The sequence below is a fragment of the Octopus bimaculoides genome, chromosome 18 (assembly GCF_046866305.1).
Source record: "Octopus bimaculoides isolate indiv1 chromosome 18, ASM4686630v1, whole genome shotgun sequence".
NCBI lineage: Eukaryota > Metazoa > Mollusca > Cephalopoda > Octopoda > Octopodidae > Octopus > Octopus bimaculoides.
The window spans coordinates 35,950,546-35,969,685 of record NC_142945.1 but is presented as its reverse complement, the minus strand read 5'-3'; the positions used below and the strand labels follow the sequence as shown (position 1 = coordinate 35,969,685).

At 42.0% G+C, this 19,140-nt stretch overlaps 1 protein-coding gene across 2 annotated transcripts; it reads left to right on the top strand.

The window, feature by feature from the left end:
* Positions 1 to 10,519: 10,519 nt before the first annotated feature.
* LOC106867955 (uncharacterized) lies at positions 10,520 to 18,633 on the top strand. 2 transcript variants are annotated; one of them, XM_089365984.1, is made up of 3 exons: positions 10,520 to 10,738; positions 15,166 to 16,149; positions 17,440 to 18,633. In XM_089365984.1, exon 3 carries the CDS (start codon positions 17,517 to 17,519, stop codon positions 18,606 to 18,608), a length of 1,092 nt encoding a protein of 363 aa, XP_089222110.1. In that variant the 5' UTR covers positions 10,520 to 10,738; positions 15,166 to 16,149; positions 17,440 to 17,516; the 3' UTR covers positions 18,609 to 18,633. The 2 variants fall into 2 exon arrangements, with proteins under 2 accessions (XP_089222110.1, XP_014768519.1); XM_014913033.3 differs by lacking the exon at positions 15,166 to 16,149 and having other exon boundaries at positions 10,526 to 10,738.
* Positions 18,634 to 19,140: the final 507 nt, after the last annotated feature.

Here is a 19,140-nt window from a genome sequence, read left to right as displayed (position 1 = left end):
ACTCATGTTCATCAATGTTTTGTAAATTTACCACGATTTTCACTAGGGTGTTAGGATTAGGGTTTTAGGGTCAGGGTTAGGGTTTAGGATTAATGTTACGGTTACGTTTTTTAGGGTCAGGGTTAGGGTTAGGGTTAGGGTTTAGGGTTAGTGTTAGGGTTAGTGTTAGGATTAGGTTTAGGATTAGGGTTGGGTAATCGTGCGGGTGTTAATCTGAAAAATTACAGATATGTGAAAAGTACCGACCCTGCCATCTATTATAACTTTTGTTGTTCTGTTTAATATATACATAGATTATGCCTCCAAAGAAGAGAGTTTGCTGGGGAAAGACAGCAACCGGTTTAAAATGACAGCAACAGACTGCAGTAATGCACCACATTCCAGAAGCTATTTTGAATGTAATGCAAAATGGTGCATCAACATCTTCTGCCCAATCTGATAGAATTCTGGCAAAACTGTTTAGCAACAGATCGCCAGCAATTGCTTCGTTACAAATTGCCATCCTAGCTCCTGTGAAAAGGGATTACCCTGCTATGTATAATCAGGGCAGCGCAAAAAGTTGTTTTGCACAAGCATTTCTATAGCCAATTACGCGGATGAAATTTACGTATGCTTAATAATTTTACGCAAAACAGCCTTCAGACTTTCCCTATTAATTTCATCGTCTTTTGAATTATGAACATATTTACATCATAAGGGTTTTTTCGTTGTAAGGCTTTCTTTTTTAGTTGATTTTCAGCTAGCAAGACTTATCGTAGATGGCATAATAAGTCACACCCGGACAAGGTCGGGTTATACTGCTAGTATTTAATAAGTCAGGTGAGCTAATCTTTTCTTACTCCGTATCAGTTCAAACTAGGATGGTGCGTTGAATTTCCATTGATAAAAAGTGTTGGTTATTTACAGTATTTGATATTTAAATGAGAAGAGAAAGTGAAAGGGAGAGAGGGGGAGAGAAATGGGAATGAGAGAGGGAAACGGTGATAGAAGATGGGAGAGAAGGAGAGAGGAAAAGCTTAAAGACGAAAGGGGAGGAGGGAGAGAGGAAGAAAGGGGAGGAAAGAGAGGAAGAGAGAGGGAGAAGAGAGGGAAGGAAAGTGATAGAAATAGAGAGACATAGAGAGAGAGTGTGTGTATGTGTGCGTGTGTGCGAGTGTGCTTGCATGCGCATGCGACGTGTATGTGTGTGTGTGTGTGTGTGTGTGTGTGTGTTCAGCGTAGAGTTTTTGAAAGCCATTTTTCTACGGTGTATTTGTAATGAAAACAGGATTTTGTTTCGTGTAAATTAGTGAAAGGAGGAGGATTATCACCCAGGAGAATTCATTACAGGCCCACCCACACTGTTATGATTGATATTGCTGATGTAGATAGATGCCTGCTGAATAATAATAATAATAATAATAATAATAATAATAATAATAATAATAATAATAATAATAATGATAATAATAATATGTGCGGGAAACGTATGAGCCAGAAGGTGTGGCGTATTTCTGAGCAAATATGTGCCAATCCATCAAATGATCGTGTTTTGAATGCAGTCTCATATGTTTGTATGTGTTTGTGACAACAACAACGTTCCAGACGTGTGAGTCGTATTCCGAGCAGTTATGTCAGCAACTAATCAGGATTTCAAGTGTCTTATGGCCCTAAACAGGAATTCCAATTTTGTGAGGCAGTTTTCTGGATGCCATGGAAAGATTATCAGAGAATGTAAATCCAGATTTTTTCAGCAACTTTGAATACTTTAGTGTGTGTTAATCTAATTCTATGCAGAAAATATGTTACATAAAATTGTTTTCTTGTGTGGCAAGTCTATCTCTATCGAAAGAGACTAGATTGATGTTAACAGTACAGACATGAAGTAATATGTTCAGATTGTGTATGGATGACACACGTATAAGGAATATCTAGGAGGTACCATCTTCAGAGGAGTGTCCTTTTAGAAGGGATAGCATGTGGTAGAGGTGATGTCGGAGAGAGCCATGTTGGCCCTAGCAACAAAAGTGAAGGTTGGCAAGTAGCAAGCTAGAGTTGTTTCCAACACCTTGTAGATTCTGAAAGTAGAGTGATATGACGTTAAGAAAGGTTGGATTCTGGGACAATGGGACACGCAGTGTCTTCCAATAATTGCGGAATGTTTATACTGAGAATTTGGGGATTGATGGAAGTGAGTGGTCGCCTTGTTGTGTTGGAATATAGAACTGCTTCTAAGTAATCGCTGATTAAGACACACAATAGAATAGTTTGGTAGGTTTGTTGAGTGAAGGTAATGAAGAGTTGTAAGCAAAATACGGAATCCTTTTTGAGCGTGAAGCTGCTGACATAGCCGTCTTTGCTGAAGAATTCACTGCTTGCAGTGATTAGAAAGATGGGAGAGCTGGCAGGCTGTGATAAGAAAAAGCATCTCGTTTGTGAAAGTAAGTGATTTCCTCCAGATGTGGCAGTTAGTGGTCGATCTCTGTACATATACAGGTAAATCATTTGGATATTTGGGATTATAAGTTTTAGCTGTGCGAATGCTATAGATAAATGTGGCTATAAAGATAGTTTTGGTCACCGACTTAGCTGTGATACATGGGTCGAGAATCAACTGGATTTACAATCAAGAGTAGCTGCCATAAAACTAGTGGATTTCCTATCAATTAGCTATTTTGAAATGCCAAAGTGTTAGATCCTGGAGCTGTTATGCGATAGGAATTGAAGTACATTGCTTTGATTAGATAGTAATCAGATAATCGGATAAGTATTGAGATGGTGATGGCTGTATAGAGACCGGGTTTAGATGCATTGGTGTATCTGTTAGCAGTAAGAATGGAAACATTTCAGAATTTTAAGTGATTCGGAGCTACGACAACAAAATCGTGTATGAGTATTGAGAATGTGAGATGAGATAAATGTCCTCAATACAAGGTGTGAAACGACAGTGACTGACACTCGTTGGAGGAATTTACATAACAGTAGAAATAATCGATGAACGTAATGCAATGAGGAAGCGAGGTATTCAACTAGTGTAAGTGGAAAATTTTGTTGCTGAAATTTAGGTGATAGAACTAAGTGATATTTAATGTGAATATTCAATTTTTAATATTTAATGTGAATATTCAAATATTCAGAGGATATCCTGGGCAGCAGGTATAGGTTAGAGTTAGAGGGCGTGAGATTTAGTGTCTCAATGAAGAATACGATGCGTGATTTTCGTTAGTGGATTTCCTATCAATTAGCTATCTTGAAATCCCACAGAATTAGATCCTGGAGCTGTTATGCTAGTTTTATGGCTGAAAGAAAGCTGGACTATAGTCCACTGAGATTAGTGTCAGAAAAGAGAATTTTCCCCACACGGTTTATAGATTCTTATAAGAGCCATCTGGAAGTCAGTGCCGTAGGTGGGCTAACAGAAGTTCTTGCTTACTGGGATACCTATCATCACCTGAGGAAGAATATGTTTTATCTTTGTGTCAGTTGATAGTTAAACCAGCTTCCTGATACGTTATCTGGCAACGATACTCTACTGGGAAACATTCTCATTCCTTTGCTCTCTGACAAACTGTCTTTACACAAGGGAAACGCAATCGGAATAAGCATGTCAAAGCTCTGTGTTATCCTCAAACTGGTTATGAACGCTTGTGCTAGAATTGATATTACTCGAAGCGCACATGAACCAGATAATGCTGTTAAACCGGGGGTTGCTTTAAAACTAAGCACCAATTTTTAAAATAAATGAATAAATAAAAATTCCGTAGTTTTAATTGTTACAGCAGTATTAGACAGGATATCTTAATAAAATCTGAGCTTCGCATACTTTATTCTGTACCTCTGCAAATCAGAGTGACTTCCAGTACTATAGAAAACATGTCCCCCGTCACAAAATGTTTCCTGATACTTGATTGCAGTTTTGTAGGGCAGCCATTAGACTATGTGTTTGATGGGGAAGGTAAAAGGAAGAAAACAGGCTGTGGAGAGAAAAGGAGATAAGACAATTTCTTTCTTATATAAATCGGATATTAGTAAATCAAAATAAACAATACCGTATATGAAAAAGAAAGGGAAAATATTCGAAAGGAAAAAATATACAGTTTGGATACAAGGCCGAATTTCAGCAAACAAAGGGACGGTTGGTGACAGTGTTGATGTTAGCGATGGTGGGGAATACCACTAACACATGTTTTTATTGTTTTCCCCCAAGTCGGCCCTGGTCGATCAAAGCCTGTACACAATGACATTCTATCCCTCATCATTCAACGTTTTTCAGCTGTATTATACCCCAGAGTACATTAAAGGGCTACGCCCGAAACGTCATACACTCTCTCTTTCCTTTCCTGAGCGTCCAATAATACTATCCATATCACGTCCTCACCTTGTTGTTTTTTTGTTTTTTTGTTATTGTGTTTTTGAACTATATGACGTACGCTCACACGGACCCTGGCCTTTCAACTGGATTTTATGTACCCAACCGCCGGATTACCTTGGATTACTGTTCCCGTTGGATCTGCCTTTCCTGAACCTTGATTGAACATCAGCAAAATTTGTCCGTGACTCTTACACTTTTTTCCACTTTTTTCGACTTGTTTCACCTTTATCTGTTCTCCTTCTACCTTTCTCGTCCTTCCCTTGTCTCACCACTAATAACACCCACACCGACATTCACATCCTCTCACCATGCCTGACCTTCACTCCTTCACCCAACATCTTCAGTCCCTTCTTCGCCGTTTTCTTTCTTTTTTCCCCCCACAATGCTTGCAACCCACAAAAAACCTCTCTTACTTGCTCTTCAAAAAGACCCGCCACACTAGTCATCTCAACTTTCTCAGCCGCTGTCTCCGCCATCACGTCATACCCCGTGGCTTCCTCTTGAAATTCCACGCTCCCCCCTATTCCTCCCCCTTCATCGAACCCACCCTTGCCCGCACCTCCCGCCTCATCATCCGTGCCACCATCCGTTCCACCCGTTCCCTCCTCCACTCCATTGACCACCAACTCTCCCAAGCTTACCTCCTCCTCTCCTCCCTCTGCCCTCAACCCTTCACCCAACCTATCCTCCGCTTCCTCCTCAATCTCAATCACCAACTCCACAATTTCCTCACACACACAAAAAATAAAAAACTCCACAACCTCCTCAACCCCCACCCTTCCGCACCCCTGACACCCTCCCCTTCAGCTCCCCCTCCCGATTCCATGCCCCCCTCCACCGCCCATTCCACACACTCACACTCCTCCCACCCGGACATCCTAACCCCCACGCCATCACCTCCCCACACCTCCCACAACCCCAACCCCACCCAACCCCATCCCACCTCTTCTCCCCCTCCTCCTCCGCCCCCCGCTTCTACACCTCCTCCTCCCGACCCTACTCACCCTACCACCCCGCTTCCTCACACGGTTGTGACTATACCACCCAATCTCCCCCTGTCCGCCGCTGAGCGCTCGCTCCTTGGTAGGGGCCTCCGCTTCACGCCTCTCACGCCCCATTGTGACGAATTCGGGACTCGCACTGATGTCAGCCAGTTCCTGCGCCGCATCAAACTGTGCGCGTTCTTCCATACGTCAACACAGCGTCCCGACAATCGGGACTACTTCTCGGACCTGGGACGCCGCCCATCCAACTGGACGCCGCCTCCAGGCCAATTCAGTAGCCTAGACTTGTTCGTGGATGACTGTAAGGCGTTGGTCGAGCGTTTCGACTTTAAAAAAAGACCCCTCCGGGCCAATCTCACCCGGGCCGAATCGGTCGCCCTCCGCAATCTCCGCCGCCGTGACGACATCGTCATCAAGCCGGCGGACAAAGGTGGAGCAGTGGTGGTGTGGCGCACGGACCTTTACAGGAGGGAAGCGCTCAGCCAGCTTCACAATCCCCTCTTCTACCGCCTCCTCCCCTCCGACCCCACCCCCTCCTACCAACGGCTTGTGTCCTCCACAATCCATGACCTCATCTCCTCCTCTGCTCTCCCCGCTACCGCCACCAACCTCATCGTCCGCACACCTCGCACCTCCTCCATCTACTTCCTTCCCAAGATCCACAAACCTAACAACCCTGGCCGCCCCATTGTCTCTGCTTGCAATTGCCCCACCGAACTCATTTCAAAATACCTCGACCATATCCTATCCCCGTTAGTTGCTGCCCTCCCATCCCACATACACGACACCAACCACGCCCTTCGCCTCTTCAATTCCTTTTCCTTCCCTCCCGGCCCCTCACACCTCATCTTCACCCTGGACATCAAATCCCTATACACGGTGATTCCACACAACGATGGTCTCTCAGCCCTCCAATACTTCCTTGACCGCCGCCCTGACCCCACACCTAGCACCCCTACCCTGCTTCGTCTGGCAGAACTCGTCCTCACCCTCAACTGCTTCACGTTCGCCGGAGATACCTACCAACAGGAATCTGGGGTCGCGATGGGGACGAGAATGGGGCCCAATTACGCCAACCTCTTTGTTGGTTACATTGAGGCCCAAGTATTCTCCCAATTCTCCGGTCCGACCCCGGAACTATACGGTCGCTACATAGATGACTGTATAGGAGCCACCTCCCTCTCCCGCGAACAGCTCTGCCTTTTCATCTCCTTCCTCTCCAACTTCCACCCCGCTCTTGACTTTACTTCCACCATCTCTGACACCTCTGTCAACTTCCTCGACATCTCTCTTTCCATCAACCCCCGCTCTAACTCTCTCACTACCTCCGCCTTCTTCAAACCCACTGACTCCCACCTCTACCTCAACTTCTCCTCCTCCCATCCATTCCACACCAAACGAGCCATCCCCTACTCCCAGTTCCTCCGCCTCCGACGTTTGTGCAGCCTGGACCAGGATTTCGAGACCCAGTCCCAGTATCTTGCTCGTCTGTTCATGCATCGAGGATACCCCTCCCACCTTGTCCAATCCGCCCTCGCCCGCGCTCGTCGAATCGACCGCACCACCGCCCTCTCTCCTCCCCCACACCAATCCCCTAACCGTACCCCCTTCCCACTCCGTTTCCACCCCGCCACCCTACCCCTTCGTCGGAGGATCCTACGGGCCTTCCGTCGCCTCCAGCTCGATCCCACTACCCACCCCATTTTCCCCAACCCACCCCTATCCGCTTTCAAACGCGCCCGCAACCTACGCGATCTACTGGTCCGCAGTACCTTCTCCTCTTCCTCCCCACCCCCACCCGGCTCCTTCCCGTGCTCCAGATCCCGCTGTCACACCTGCCCCTTCATCACCAACACTACCTCTGTCACCGGATCGAACCTACAAACACTTCACATTCCACACAGTTTCACCTGCACCTCCTCCAACCTTATTTACTGCATCAAATGTACCCTATGCAACCAACTCTACGTGGGGCAGACGGGCCGCCGGCTGGCCGACCGTTTCACCGAACACCTAAGGGACGTTCGGCTAGGTTCGGACTCCCCTGTCGGCCGTCACTTCCAACTGCCCAACCACTCTCCCTCTAACATCTCCGTTTTTGGCCTCGCCCTGCACCATGGGTCCACTCCCTCGCGACTCCACTTGGAGCAACGCTACATTTTCAACCTCAATTCTTCTTTCCCCTTCGGACTCAACACAGCCTTCTCTTCCTTATGACTCTCCCCTTTACGTCCCTGCAACACTTTACATAATTTTTTTTTTTTTTTTTTTTTTTTTTTTTTTAAACCCCCCCCCCCCCTCGTCCCCCTTACATTATATCCATTATTCTCTTGTTATTAGACTTACTTTTTTCTACTTTTTATCTCACCACTACCTACACGCACAAATACCCACACACCTTACATATATACCGCCCACATACATGACAAACATACATACGCGCCCTCACACACACATAGCCGAACGCACATATATACACACACACACCCATATATACGCGCACGCCTACATACACAGCCGCATACACATGCACACACATACACACAGGAGTGCACACACAAAATAACACACATACCTGGCACACATACGCACGCACACACATAAACATACACATACACACCCCTCACATACATAAAACCACACACACACACACATACACACATACACGACACACATACACATATACACACAGGCACACATACACATATACACACATGCACACACACCTCTCACATACACAATACTCACTCATATACATAACACATACGCACGCACGAAAACATACACAATATACACATACACGCACGCACAAAAAATATACACACACGCGCACCCGGAAACACATACAGACATACATACACACACACACACACCCGTACCTAACACTCACAATCCCACACACACGCACATCCACACATATACACACACACGCACACACCCACATACACACACACTTCTCACCAACACTACACACTCACACAGACACGCATACAATCATACACACATGGGCATAAACAACACACGCATATACAATAGCAAACGCACGCACACACACGTACACAGCAACGCACATACACACAACATACACATACACACAAACACACACGCACGCACAGAAAACATACACATACACACACGCGCACATACAAAATACACACACACACGTACACGTACCTAACACCGACAACCCCACACAAACACGAACACACACACACCCAAACAACCACCTGTTGACCTTCTACCTACACTGTCTACAGCGTCCACTAACCAGTCCTGCTACTAATTTCTTCCACTACGTCATACACACACACACACACACACAAACACACTAACAGATAAACCACCAAACCATGCACACACACACACACACACACCTACATACGCACACACACGTTCTGTTATCACACACACACTCGCAGACTTACGCACGCGCACCGATATTCATCTCCCTTTTTCACTCTCCCATCTTAGAAAGAACTTTTCCCCCACCACCTCCTCTTCCGGTCTTTTCATCATGTAACCTCGTGGGCATCGGTACCATTTTCCTCTTTCTCCGTTCTTCCATTCTCCGAACTTTCCATCTTTCCGACGAAGGGCTACGCCCGAAACGTCATACACTCTCTCTTTCCTTTCCTGAGCGTCCAATAATACTATCCATATCACGTCCTCACCTTGTTGTTTTTTTGTTTTTTTGTTATTGTGTTTTTGAACTATATATATATATATATATATATATAATTATAAATAAGACCAAAAGAAAAAACAATTATGCCAATATGCTGAGAAATAGACATACAATATACATCACTATAAATACACATTGTACTGAATCAAGGAAAGGAAGCTAACAGAATTTTTTTAAATGCGTTATCTCTATATTGAATCAATTTCGGGATTAATCCAACTGGTTTTCCCCTCATCAATAAAGAATACAATAAGAAATAAATGAAATACTTACAAGCACCCATGGAAAAAAGCAGAAGCAAAAGTCATGAGTACAAATAACTACCCCAGTTATATCTAAATATAAAATTCCTTAATGAGCCTCAACAAACGTGTGATCGGTCAGGAATCACAACTTAGTGTGGTCACCAGTCCCAGTCGCTAAGGAATTTTATATTAAGATATAACTGGGGTACTTATATGTACACCTGACTCTTTCTTCTGTTTTTTACCATGGGTGCTTGTAAGTATTTCATTTATCTCTTAACGTATTCTCTGCTGATGAGGGGAAAATCCGTTGGATTAATCCCGAAACTGATTCAATATAGAGATAACGCATTAAAAAAAAACATCTGTTAGCTTGCTTTCTTCGCTTGAGCAGTTGGTGTCTTTTTCTCAACTGCACCCCACACATAGCAATCCATAGGATTACAACCAGAGGGATTAAGAGATCAGAAATTGGGGCTGGCAACATCGTAGAAATTCTCCGACAACCACTTCTGACTCTTTCCGGCGGGATGACAAAGAGCCGAATCCTATTGCCACACATATGGTCTTTCAGCAGCAATCCTCTCCAGTCAGCGTTTGACCAGTCTCCAGCAGCTTCGCAAAGCCGTCTGAGTTGAGCCTAATGCCCTCTTCAAAGATGTAGGGCGGCATGATGTCACCCTCACTAGAGACACACCCAAAGACCATCACAGTTTGAGGGAACTTTTATGATCTCCATGTCACGTTGTGCAGCCTTTACAGGGTCCAGAGAAAACTGAGCTGCAGTCATGATGTTCGTAGTTTGATACTCGGCATGAAGTATCATGATACCGGTCACTCTTTTCCAGTAACTAACTTTTCCTGAGCCACGTCTTTAATTATTATGCTCTTCAACACCGCCGACTGTTTACCAATAATATCTCAGCTTGTTCCTGAAGAAAGAGACATAAAAACCATCAAATTTAAAACGAATACCCTTTGACTGTGTTGAAGCTTCATCCATAGAAACAGTATTATGACAGACAGGATTCATTTTAAACACATTATTGAAATAAAAAAAAAATATAGAATCCAGTAGGAAATTTTATGCGAAATTTGCTAACATTATTCATTGTATTTCAAAATGTTTTTTTGACAAAAACAAACTCAGATTCTTAAACCCCATGTTGTACTGATTATTTGAGAAGTAATCTAAAATTTTATACAAAATAATGATTATGACCGCACAATGACTAAAATCACGTCATTATTCAAGCCATATTTCCAACAAAAATCTCGAATTCCACACACAATTTGTTAGATGGAATGGACATTTTTTGTTCCGTGCAGAAATAGCAATCCAAACATCTTTTTTGCCTCCGAATATTAAATTTTTCTTTATGTAATCATGATTCCTTTTATTCGATATGGATAAAATGCGCACGGACTAACCCAGAAGAGACTGCTTCTCAATGTTAGTATCATTTTCTTGAGTCTTAATACGCTATGCATTGTTTTTCTTTCACGTTTCTGTTAAGATATATCTGTTCAATTGATTTTTTTATATTTCAAGAATGTAACTACATTTGTGTTGTGTGCATGAAGGTTGTGTTGTCAGAGCTAGGGTGTGTACTCTTAGGAAGGAAAAAAATTTGTTCGATGGGCCAGGATGAGAGAGGTTCAACGTGGCAGGTGTGTGCAGAATGAAGTGATACTTCCTTCAGCTGTTTGGGACGAACAGGGGAACAGAGACGGGGCTGTATTTTACCGCCTACCTCACGGCTTTCCGTAGCTCTTGGCTGGGAATGGAGAGTTCTGCAAGAGGCTGGTAAGAGGTGACAAAATGTGTGATGAAATAGCTGGCTGTGTGAGGGCGAAGTCACTGGTGCTGGATGGTCTGCTCTACGAACTTGATCATTATATTCCAAATTTGTTCAGGGACCTCTTGGCAGATAGCAGCTGAGCGGAAGAATTCCCGGCCCTACGAAAAGAGATACGGTAGTTCTGTCGAGAAAGATAAAAGAAACGAGGGGTATGATCTTAACTTCAGACCCGTAAAAAGATATTGGCCTGAGTGATAGCTAAGAGCTTGGCACTTACTCTCAATATTTTGGTGAGTGAGGTAAAGATATGTGCCATAACAAACGTAACTATCCACGGCAACCTACACCACGCAATGCATTATAAAAGGGTAGATATTAAAAAAATCTGGGTATACTGGGCTTCGTATATTTGTACCCCAGTGTCATTTTGACGGCATGCACTACTCTCTCACTCAATAACAATAATAATAATAATAATAATAATAATAATAATAATAATAATAATAATGATAATGATGATGATGATGATGATGATGATGAGGAGGAGGAGGAGGAGGAGGATAATCCTTTCTTTATTAATCACTGAGGGATCATATAAAAGATTGGGAGTGGTGCAGAACAATACAATATATATATATATATAAATATATATATATATATATATATATATATATATATATATATATATATATATATATGTGTGTGTGTGTGTAGAAAGAGAGAGAGAGAGAGAGAGAGAGAGAGAGAGTGTGTGTGTGTGTGTGTGTGCGATGAAATCGTGTAAAAAGGAAATAACAATAAAAATCATAATAAATCTTCAAAAGAGGGAGACTTCCAAGGGTTGCTTTTAGAAACCCCACAAACACCACGATCCCCTTGACCTACATTCGCCCACCCTTTAATAAAATTGCTGGGAGGCAGTGCTTCCCTTTCTACCCTCACTTGAAACTTAAAAAGGTTGATGAGGGATTAGCCAAAGAAGAAAGTGTCTGCCTTCATCCCTTTCAGCATGGTCTACCACACAACCACGTCCGCTAAGCCCACCAGACAACGAAACACTGCCTGCTCTTCCTGGTCAAAGGAAGGCGGTGGGGAGATCTTCACGATGGACTCAACTGATAGCCAGGTCCGTCCTACACGCGACAGCAAGTGTTCAGTATAAACCCACGAGTCAGTAATGCTCGGGACTGGACGAGAGCGTGCAAAATAGTTTCGTCGCTCTGCGCGCACCTCGAGCAAGCCCTACTGATGGCACTTCCATGACTGTAGAGTTCATCCGGAATCAGCAATGCTCATTGGTAGCACTACCAGCCAAAGATTTCTGGAAGTTATCCACGGGCCCCGGCCCGAAAGTCCTCCGGAACAGACCAACTTACTCATTCTTAACGTTCAGAGTCTCCTTAAGAACGTTGTCCCATTTCCTGCCACTAACCCTCTATAGAACGTCTGATTGAAAATTCCACCGATCGCATTGCCCGACTGACAAAGGACTGTGGGCGCCTGATGACACTCTAGGTGCCAGGCGTCCTGTTTCGGTCTACGCTTGAGCCAAGATTGCATCTCAGACAAAGAGACGAACTGCGGAAAGTCGTGTCTGACAAACTGTGACAACACTTGCTCACCGTCTAAGAAGCACTGGAGATGCACATCAGCAGCCACAGCATACCCAGGCCTACATTTAGTGGATGTTGACAACAAATGGAGCACCTGAGCAGTGGAACTCGCCCTTTCTACAGAAAGTGGGAGAGCACGCGCTCTAGTTTGCTCAGACGTAAACTGGGGTGAGGTACGACGGTCAGGCGATTATATATAGCGGAGGCGATGTATGCATTCGCGACCTCTGTACAACCTTTCAGGGATAGCTTTTTCTCTGCTGATTTCTGGGTGCGATTGGCCACTCTGCTCCTCTCCTCGTCTCAGTTCTTCTCCACCTGGAGATTTGGACCGAACCAAATCCCGAGCAATTCAACCGGTCCCGCCATCCGGCGTTCCACAACGTTTTTGGATGGCATGAACGTGCCTCTCCATGTGCCGAGCTACAGGCCCACTGACTTTTCGTGGTTAATTTTTGCTCCTGTTAACGCCTCGTATTCTTTTAGAGCAGTGTCGGCCAGATCTATGCGCATGCCGTTCGACACTATGACGGTGACGTCGTCTGCGTACTCTGACATGGTTCTCCCATGAACTAGTTCTCACGGAATGCCACTCAACGCCTTTAATTTCCGCAGTAATGGCCCAAGATCCAGTACTTACCGAGAAGGCGAGAGGGGACATCCTTGACCAATCAAACGCATGATATATGGTTCCAATAGGTAACCATTCACCTGAACTACCGAGCAAAAGTCACTGTACATTACAGCGACACAGCCACAGAAAACGGGACCGAAACCGGAGGGCATGAGAATAGCCACCAAGTATTGGTGGTCAACAGTATTGAAAACTTTAGGTTGATCCAAATTGATCAGGACCTCACCCCTATGAAGTTCCTTACCCCGCTCTCTATGATGTGGAGGTTGCCGTTGATGGAACTGTTTGGGATTGCCTATGTTTGCGCATCACAATCAGTCCCTCGACGATAAGCATCAACCTCTTTGCTAACACCTTGGCTAAAATTTTGAAGTCTGCCGTTCAGCAGCTTTATAGCCCTGAAATTTTCTATTTGATTACCCTTGTTTGGGTTCTTTCTCAGCAGTGCTCCTCGACTCACAGAATTGGGAATTCCCCCGTTCTGTTGCCAGTTGCAGCAGATATCTGCTAGAAAGCCCCACACAACTCTGGCATATAAAAGTAAAGCTCATAGCGCAGACCATGCAAGCCAGGCAACTTGCAACTCGTCATCGCATCCCGTATTTCCTCGGCTGTTATCGGCATTTCGCAAAATTCCGAGAATAGTGACATACTGCCGAGGTAGGCACTGAAGACCATCTTGCGTCCTGGACTCTACTAAAGTGGACGAAACCATTACTCATATCCCAAACAAATGCTATAGACTTGCCCAAAACCAATAGAAGTTGTGGCGACACGATGAGCTTGCGAAAGTGCTACTTTACAAATTGTATAAAATTGTATAAAATTGTACTGTGGGATCTAGAGAGAGACAAGACGTAATATGAGCACAAATCACAGAGAGTAACGGGGTCGGAGACCTGCAAACTCCTGTGGGGTTTCCCAATACAAACAGATCAAGTGCTAGTGCACAACAGACCGAACCTAGAAGTGGTGTACATGATGCACCACATGTACTATATAGTCGATGTTGCGTACCATTTTGACCCATGAATAATTCAGAAGAAAGGTGAAAAAATAGATGTATGCAATCCTCTTATGTACGAAATAGCCCGGCTATGAAAACATTAAGAAGGTGAAGCTAGTGTCAATTATCGTTGGGCCCTTGGGGACAGTATCAGAAGGCTTCAAGAGGAATATAAAGAGAATCAGAATAGAATGCCCAGTAGAACTGTTACAAAAGGTTTGCCTTCTTAACTAGGACAGAATAATCAGGAAACATTAGATAGTTGAAAATAACAGAGAGCATGGTACTATAGGCTAGTTCCAACAAAACCTGAGCTAGAAAGAACAAAATAAATAATCCTTTCTACTATAGGCACAAGGCCTGAAATTTTGTGGGAGGGGACTAATCGATAACGTCGACGACAGTGTTTCACTGGTACTTATTTCATCGACCCCCAAAAGGATGAACGGCAAAGTCGACCTCGTCGTAATTCGAACCCAGAACGTAAAGACGTACGGTATATCACTAAGCACTTTGCTCGGTGTGTTAACCATTATGCCAGCTCGCCACCTTTATAGTAATGACAACAACTACAGCAAAAACAACAGATTAAAAAAACGAAAAGAGACTAAATTTAGGAAATCTATTTAGTTGAAATTCACTGCAGATGTCAACAAGGTTGAGTCAAAAGCTTTTTCGGATTTTCACTGATGATTTTTGACAACATGTATCTCCATGTTAAATCATTAATTTGATACAACTTATTGTTCAATCGTTACTGAATCGTTTATTCTTTATTTCCATTTATAATATATAAGCAATAATTGTTTATTCTTTATTTTACAGCTTTGATGGTGGGTGGTGTAAAATTGCAATCAGAGCCATTTTGGGCTACTTGTGAAAAAAAAAAAGGACTAAGTGCAGGGGCAGTAGCAAAAGAAATTAATGATGTGAAAGATCCCGGAACTGTCAAGGAACCTGTGGTATTAACTGGTTCAGACGTTTCAAGGAAAGTGACACCAGCCTCGAAGACAAATCAAGGTCAGGGAAACTTTCTGTAGTGGAACATGAGGCCTTGCTTGAAATGGCTGAACAACAGCCAAACACAAGCACCAGCAGAACTTGACCCTTAATAAAGCACTTTGCAAGCAAGGCAAACACTCGAGACACCCGTATTTGGTGTCGAATTGCAACTGGAAATGGAAATGAATTTTCATGCTCCTAATGAAAGAAATCAATAGATTCGTTCCGGTCAGGATTCAGAACCTGTAGGGCGGATTGAAGCGAAGGTCATGTTGTGCGTTTGGTGGAATTTCGAGGGGGTGTTGCACTTTGAGCTTGTCTTTGATGGTCATGCTATATACGCTATGAACTCAAAAATGCTGTGAACTCAACAACAGCAACGAATATATGGTGTTTTAAAAGCTGCTACTCTGCATTGGTCAATCAAAGACGCTCATTCATACAGCATTGCAATGCCCATCACACACAGCCAATGTGACCTTGAATAACTTGGAACTGGAAGCGCTGCATCATTTACCTACAGTCCAGACTTTGTACCATCAGAATACCACCTTTTCTGCGCCATGGCTCATATCCTGCATGGATGAAGGTTCAATATTATGGAAGAGATTAAAAACGGGTGCAGGGAGTTTTTTGCCGCTAAACCAGCCAAATGATCTATTCATGGGAATGATCTTCAGACACAACAATGGAAACAGACAATAGTATATGATGGGATATATGTTGATGAACAAATACTTTCCATATGTAACTTGCTTGAATTATTAATTAAATCTTGAAGTACGAAAAGCCTTTTGACTCAACCAGGTATAATATATAACTCTCTTCGTTATTGCGCAAGAACCTTGTTATAAAGACCAATGGGAACATCGTTTTAAGTTTTGAAAGAGAGAATTTTATTTCCAACAACCAAATCTATGATTTCCTTATTAGCAGCAGTTATCAAAGAGTCTACCCTAGATCTCAGGCAAACTCAAAGTGTGTGTGTGTGTGTGTGTGTGTGTGTGTGTGTGTGTGAGTGAGTGCGCGCGCGCATGCGTGTATGTGTGGCGGTGTGTGTGTGTGTGTGTGTGTGTGTGTGTGTGTGTGTTAGGTGTGCTATAAAGACAGCTCTTTCGAAATACAGTTAGAATTCACCAAACAGCAATTTCACCCAAAAGCTTTGGATCAACCCGAAGCTAGAGGTGAAACCATGAAACCTCATAGTTACGAAATGAAGTTCTTAACCAGATGACCGTGCCCTGGCCAGTAAGATATTATTACAGAATACAAACCTATACATCTATTATCCACTTAGAATATTCTCAGCTTTTCGATCATATTTCTTCTTGTCATATCTCATGTACAGAAGTATGGTTTATGGACTATTTCTTATTAGTTGTTGATTGTTGTCTCAGGTACAACAGATTCACCGAGTGTGTATGCTTTGTATTTTATATCCTATTAATCGTTGATTAACATCTACAGCTTATCTACATCAACATTAATTTGTAAAATTCATAAGTAATTATAGTTTTTTTTCATTAAAAACTTTTCTTGTTTTGTACAAATCTATGCTGACTTAGTCTTTTAGAGTAACACTGTAATATTTTAGAGTAACACTGTAATATTTTAGAGTAACACTGTAATATTTTAGAGTAACACTGTAATATTTTAGAGTAACACTGTAATATTTTAGAGTAACACTGTAATATTTTAGAGTAACACTGTAATATTTTAGAGTAACACTGTAATATTTTAGAGTAACACTGTAATATTTTAGAGTAACACTGTAATATTTTAGAGTAACACTGTAATATTTTAGAGTAACACTGTAATATTTCAAACTGTTACGGTGGCAAGCTGACCGAATCGTTACTGCACCGGGGAAAATGCTTAACGGCATTTCTTCCGACTTTATGTTCTGAGTCAAAATGCCTTCGGGGTCGACTTTGCCTTTCATCCTTTCATCATAGGTACTAGTTGAACACTGGAGGCGATATAATCGACTTATTTCCGCCCATGAAATTGCTAGTATTGTACCAAAATATGAAACCAATATTTCAAACATTTTCTTGACATGAAATATTTGAACACTGTTTTCTTTCTTTCTTCCAGAAAATACAAACATCTATGCTAGCCAAACGCTGTCTTCAAACTTTCAGAAAATATTTCGTAAAAGTTAGTGGGGAAAAATGAAGAAGATGGACAAAAACAATAACAGTAACGACTGTGTTAGTATTTTAGAAGAACTAAACGCCGAATTTGTGGACTTGTATCTCCCTGTGATGATATATCTCTTATTTTCTCTGATACTTGGATTATTAGGAAACAGCTTTTTAACATATATACACTTTTGTAAATTTGATGAGACAGCCACAAAAGTGTTCATTATAGGACTTTTTGTGTGCGATTTTCTAACTTGCTTAATATGTATACCGATGGAATTTTTCATTCTATGTTTCTCTTTCACTTTTCACAGTAGTTTTGCATGCCGCTTAATACGGTTTTTCGTTGCCATAGCAATGTTTAATTCATCTATAATTTTATTTTTATTAGGAATCGAAAGATACATTGTCATGTGTCGACCCTTTAAATATAACAATATTTCTGTTGTGACTTCAAAAAAAATTCTAGCTTCTTCAACAATCTCTTCCGCTATACTTAATATACCAGTACTTGAAGTGTACAATACACAGAATAGACTGGTTAGACAATGTGGAAATATTGGAAAAGTATGTTCATTTCCTGACAGTTTAGACGACACAGTATTTCCTTTTGTCTATTATTGTGTAGTGTTGTGCGGTTACCTTTATTTGCTTATTTTTCTCATGATATTCTACTTATTAATTGAACTTCGTATTAAGAAAATTCAGCGTTCAATGAGAAGTAATCGCCAGCGTTCAAGCGTATCTTTCGGAACTCCATCGAAGATTCCATCTTTTAACGATAAAAACGAAGGCAATGTTTCAGAAACAAAACTTTACCCTGTTTCGATTCTTAAGAAACACTCAGTACAGTTATCTAAGATCAATGTAAGCTTGTTACCGACCACATTGCTCTGGGCTATATGTTATTTATTACATTTCATTGCAATATTTTGGAGGATGTTTGAACATAATTTCAATGACACCGAAAGTGATAGAAAACAAATTCTTTACAAACTTTTAATCTATTCTTTTTACCTCAAATGCGCAGTAAACCCATATCTTTATGGAACTTTCAATCGACAATTTTATAGTGAATTACAGCGCTTATTTCAAAAAGCATTCCAATTATATAAGTAATAAAATATCTAAAATGTCGAAAAAAGTCATCAATTTATGCAACTATTTTCCGCAAGTCCATCATACTACTCTAAATTCAAATTATTTTTCCTAGTTTAAAATATTTGAATATCAGAAAAGTTTTCATTTAAGCGTCTAGTATTCCTCATTCATTCAAATGAAACATTTTCTGATAAAAAGCTAAATGCCATATCAAAGCAAATAAAAAAGTTTATAACACTTAACTACATGGATCTAATCAAAGTGTATTTGGTGATTATTGAACCGTACATTGAAGCAAACACTAAACTTTATTGGTGTCATTACAACAGTTACAGCAACAATGAAATGTAATAATGAGGGATTATCTATGCAGTCAAATGACCTGCAAGAAATAGTAATCAAAATGTTTTAAAATCCAACTATAGTGTCTTTAAAAAGGACACATTAGATAATGAAATCCTAGATTTGCTTTATGGTTTAGTGAATAGAGAAAGGGATGTATCCATGACCTTTTCAAGATCTCCTGAACTGTTTTGGTAACAAGAGAAAG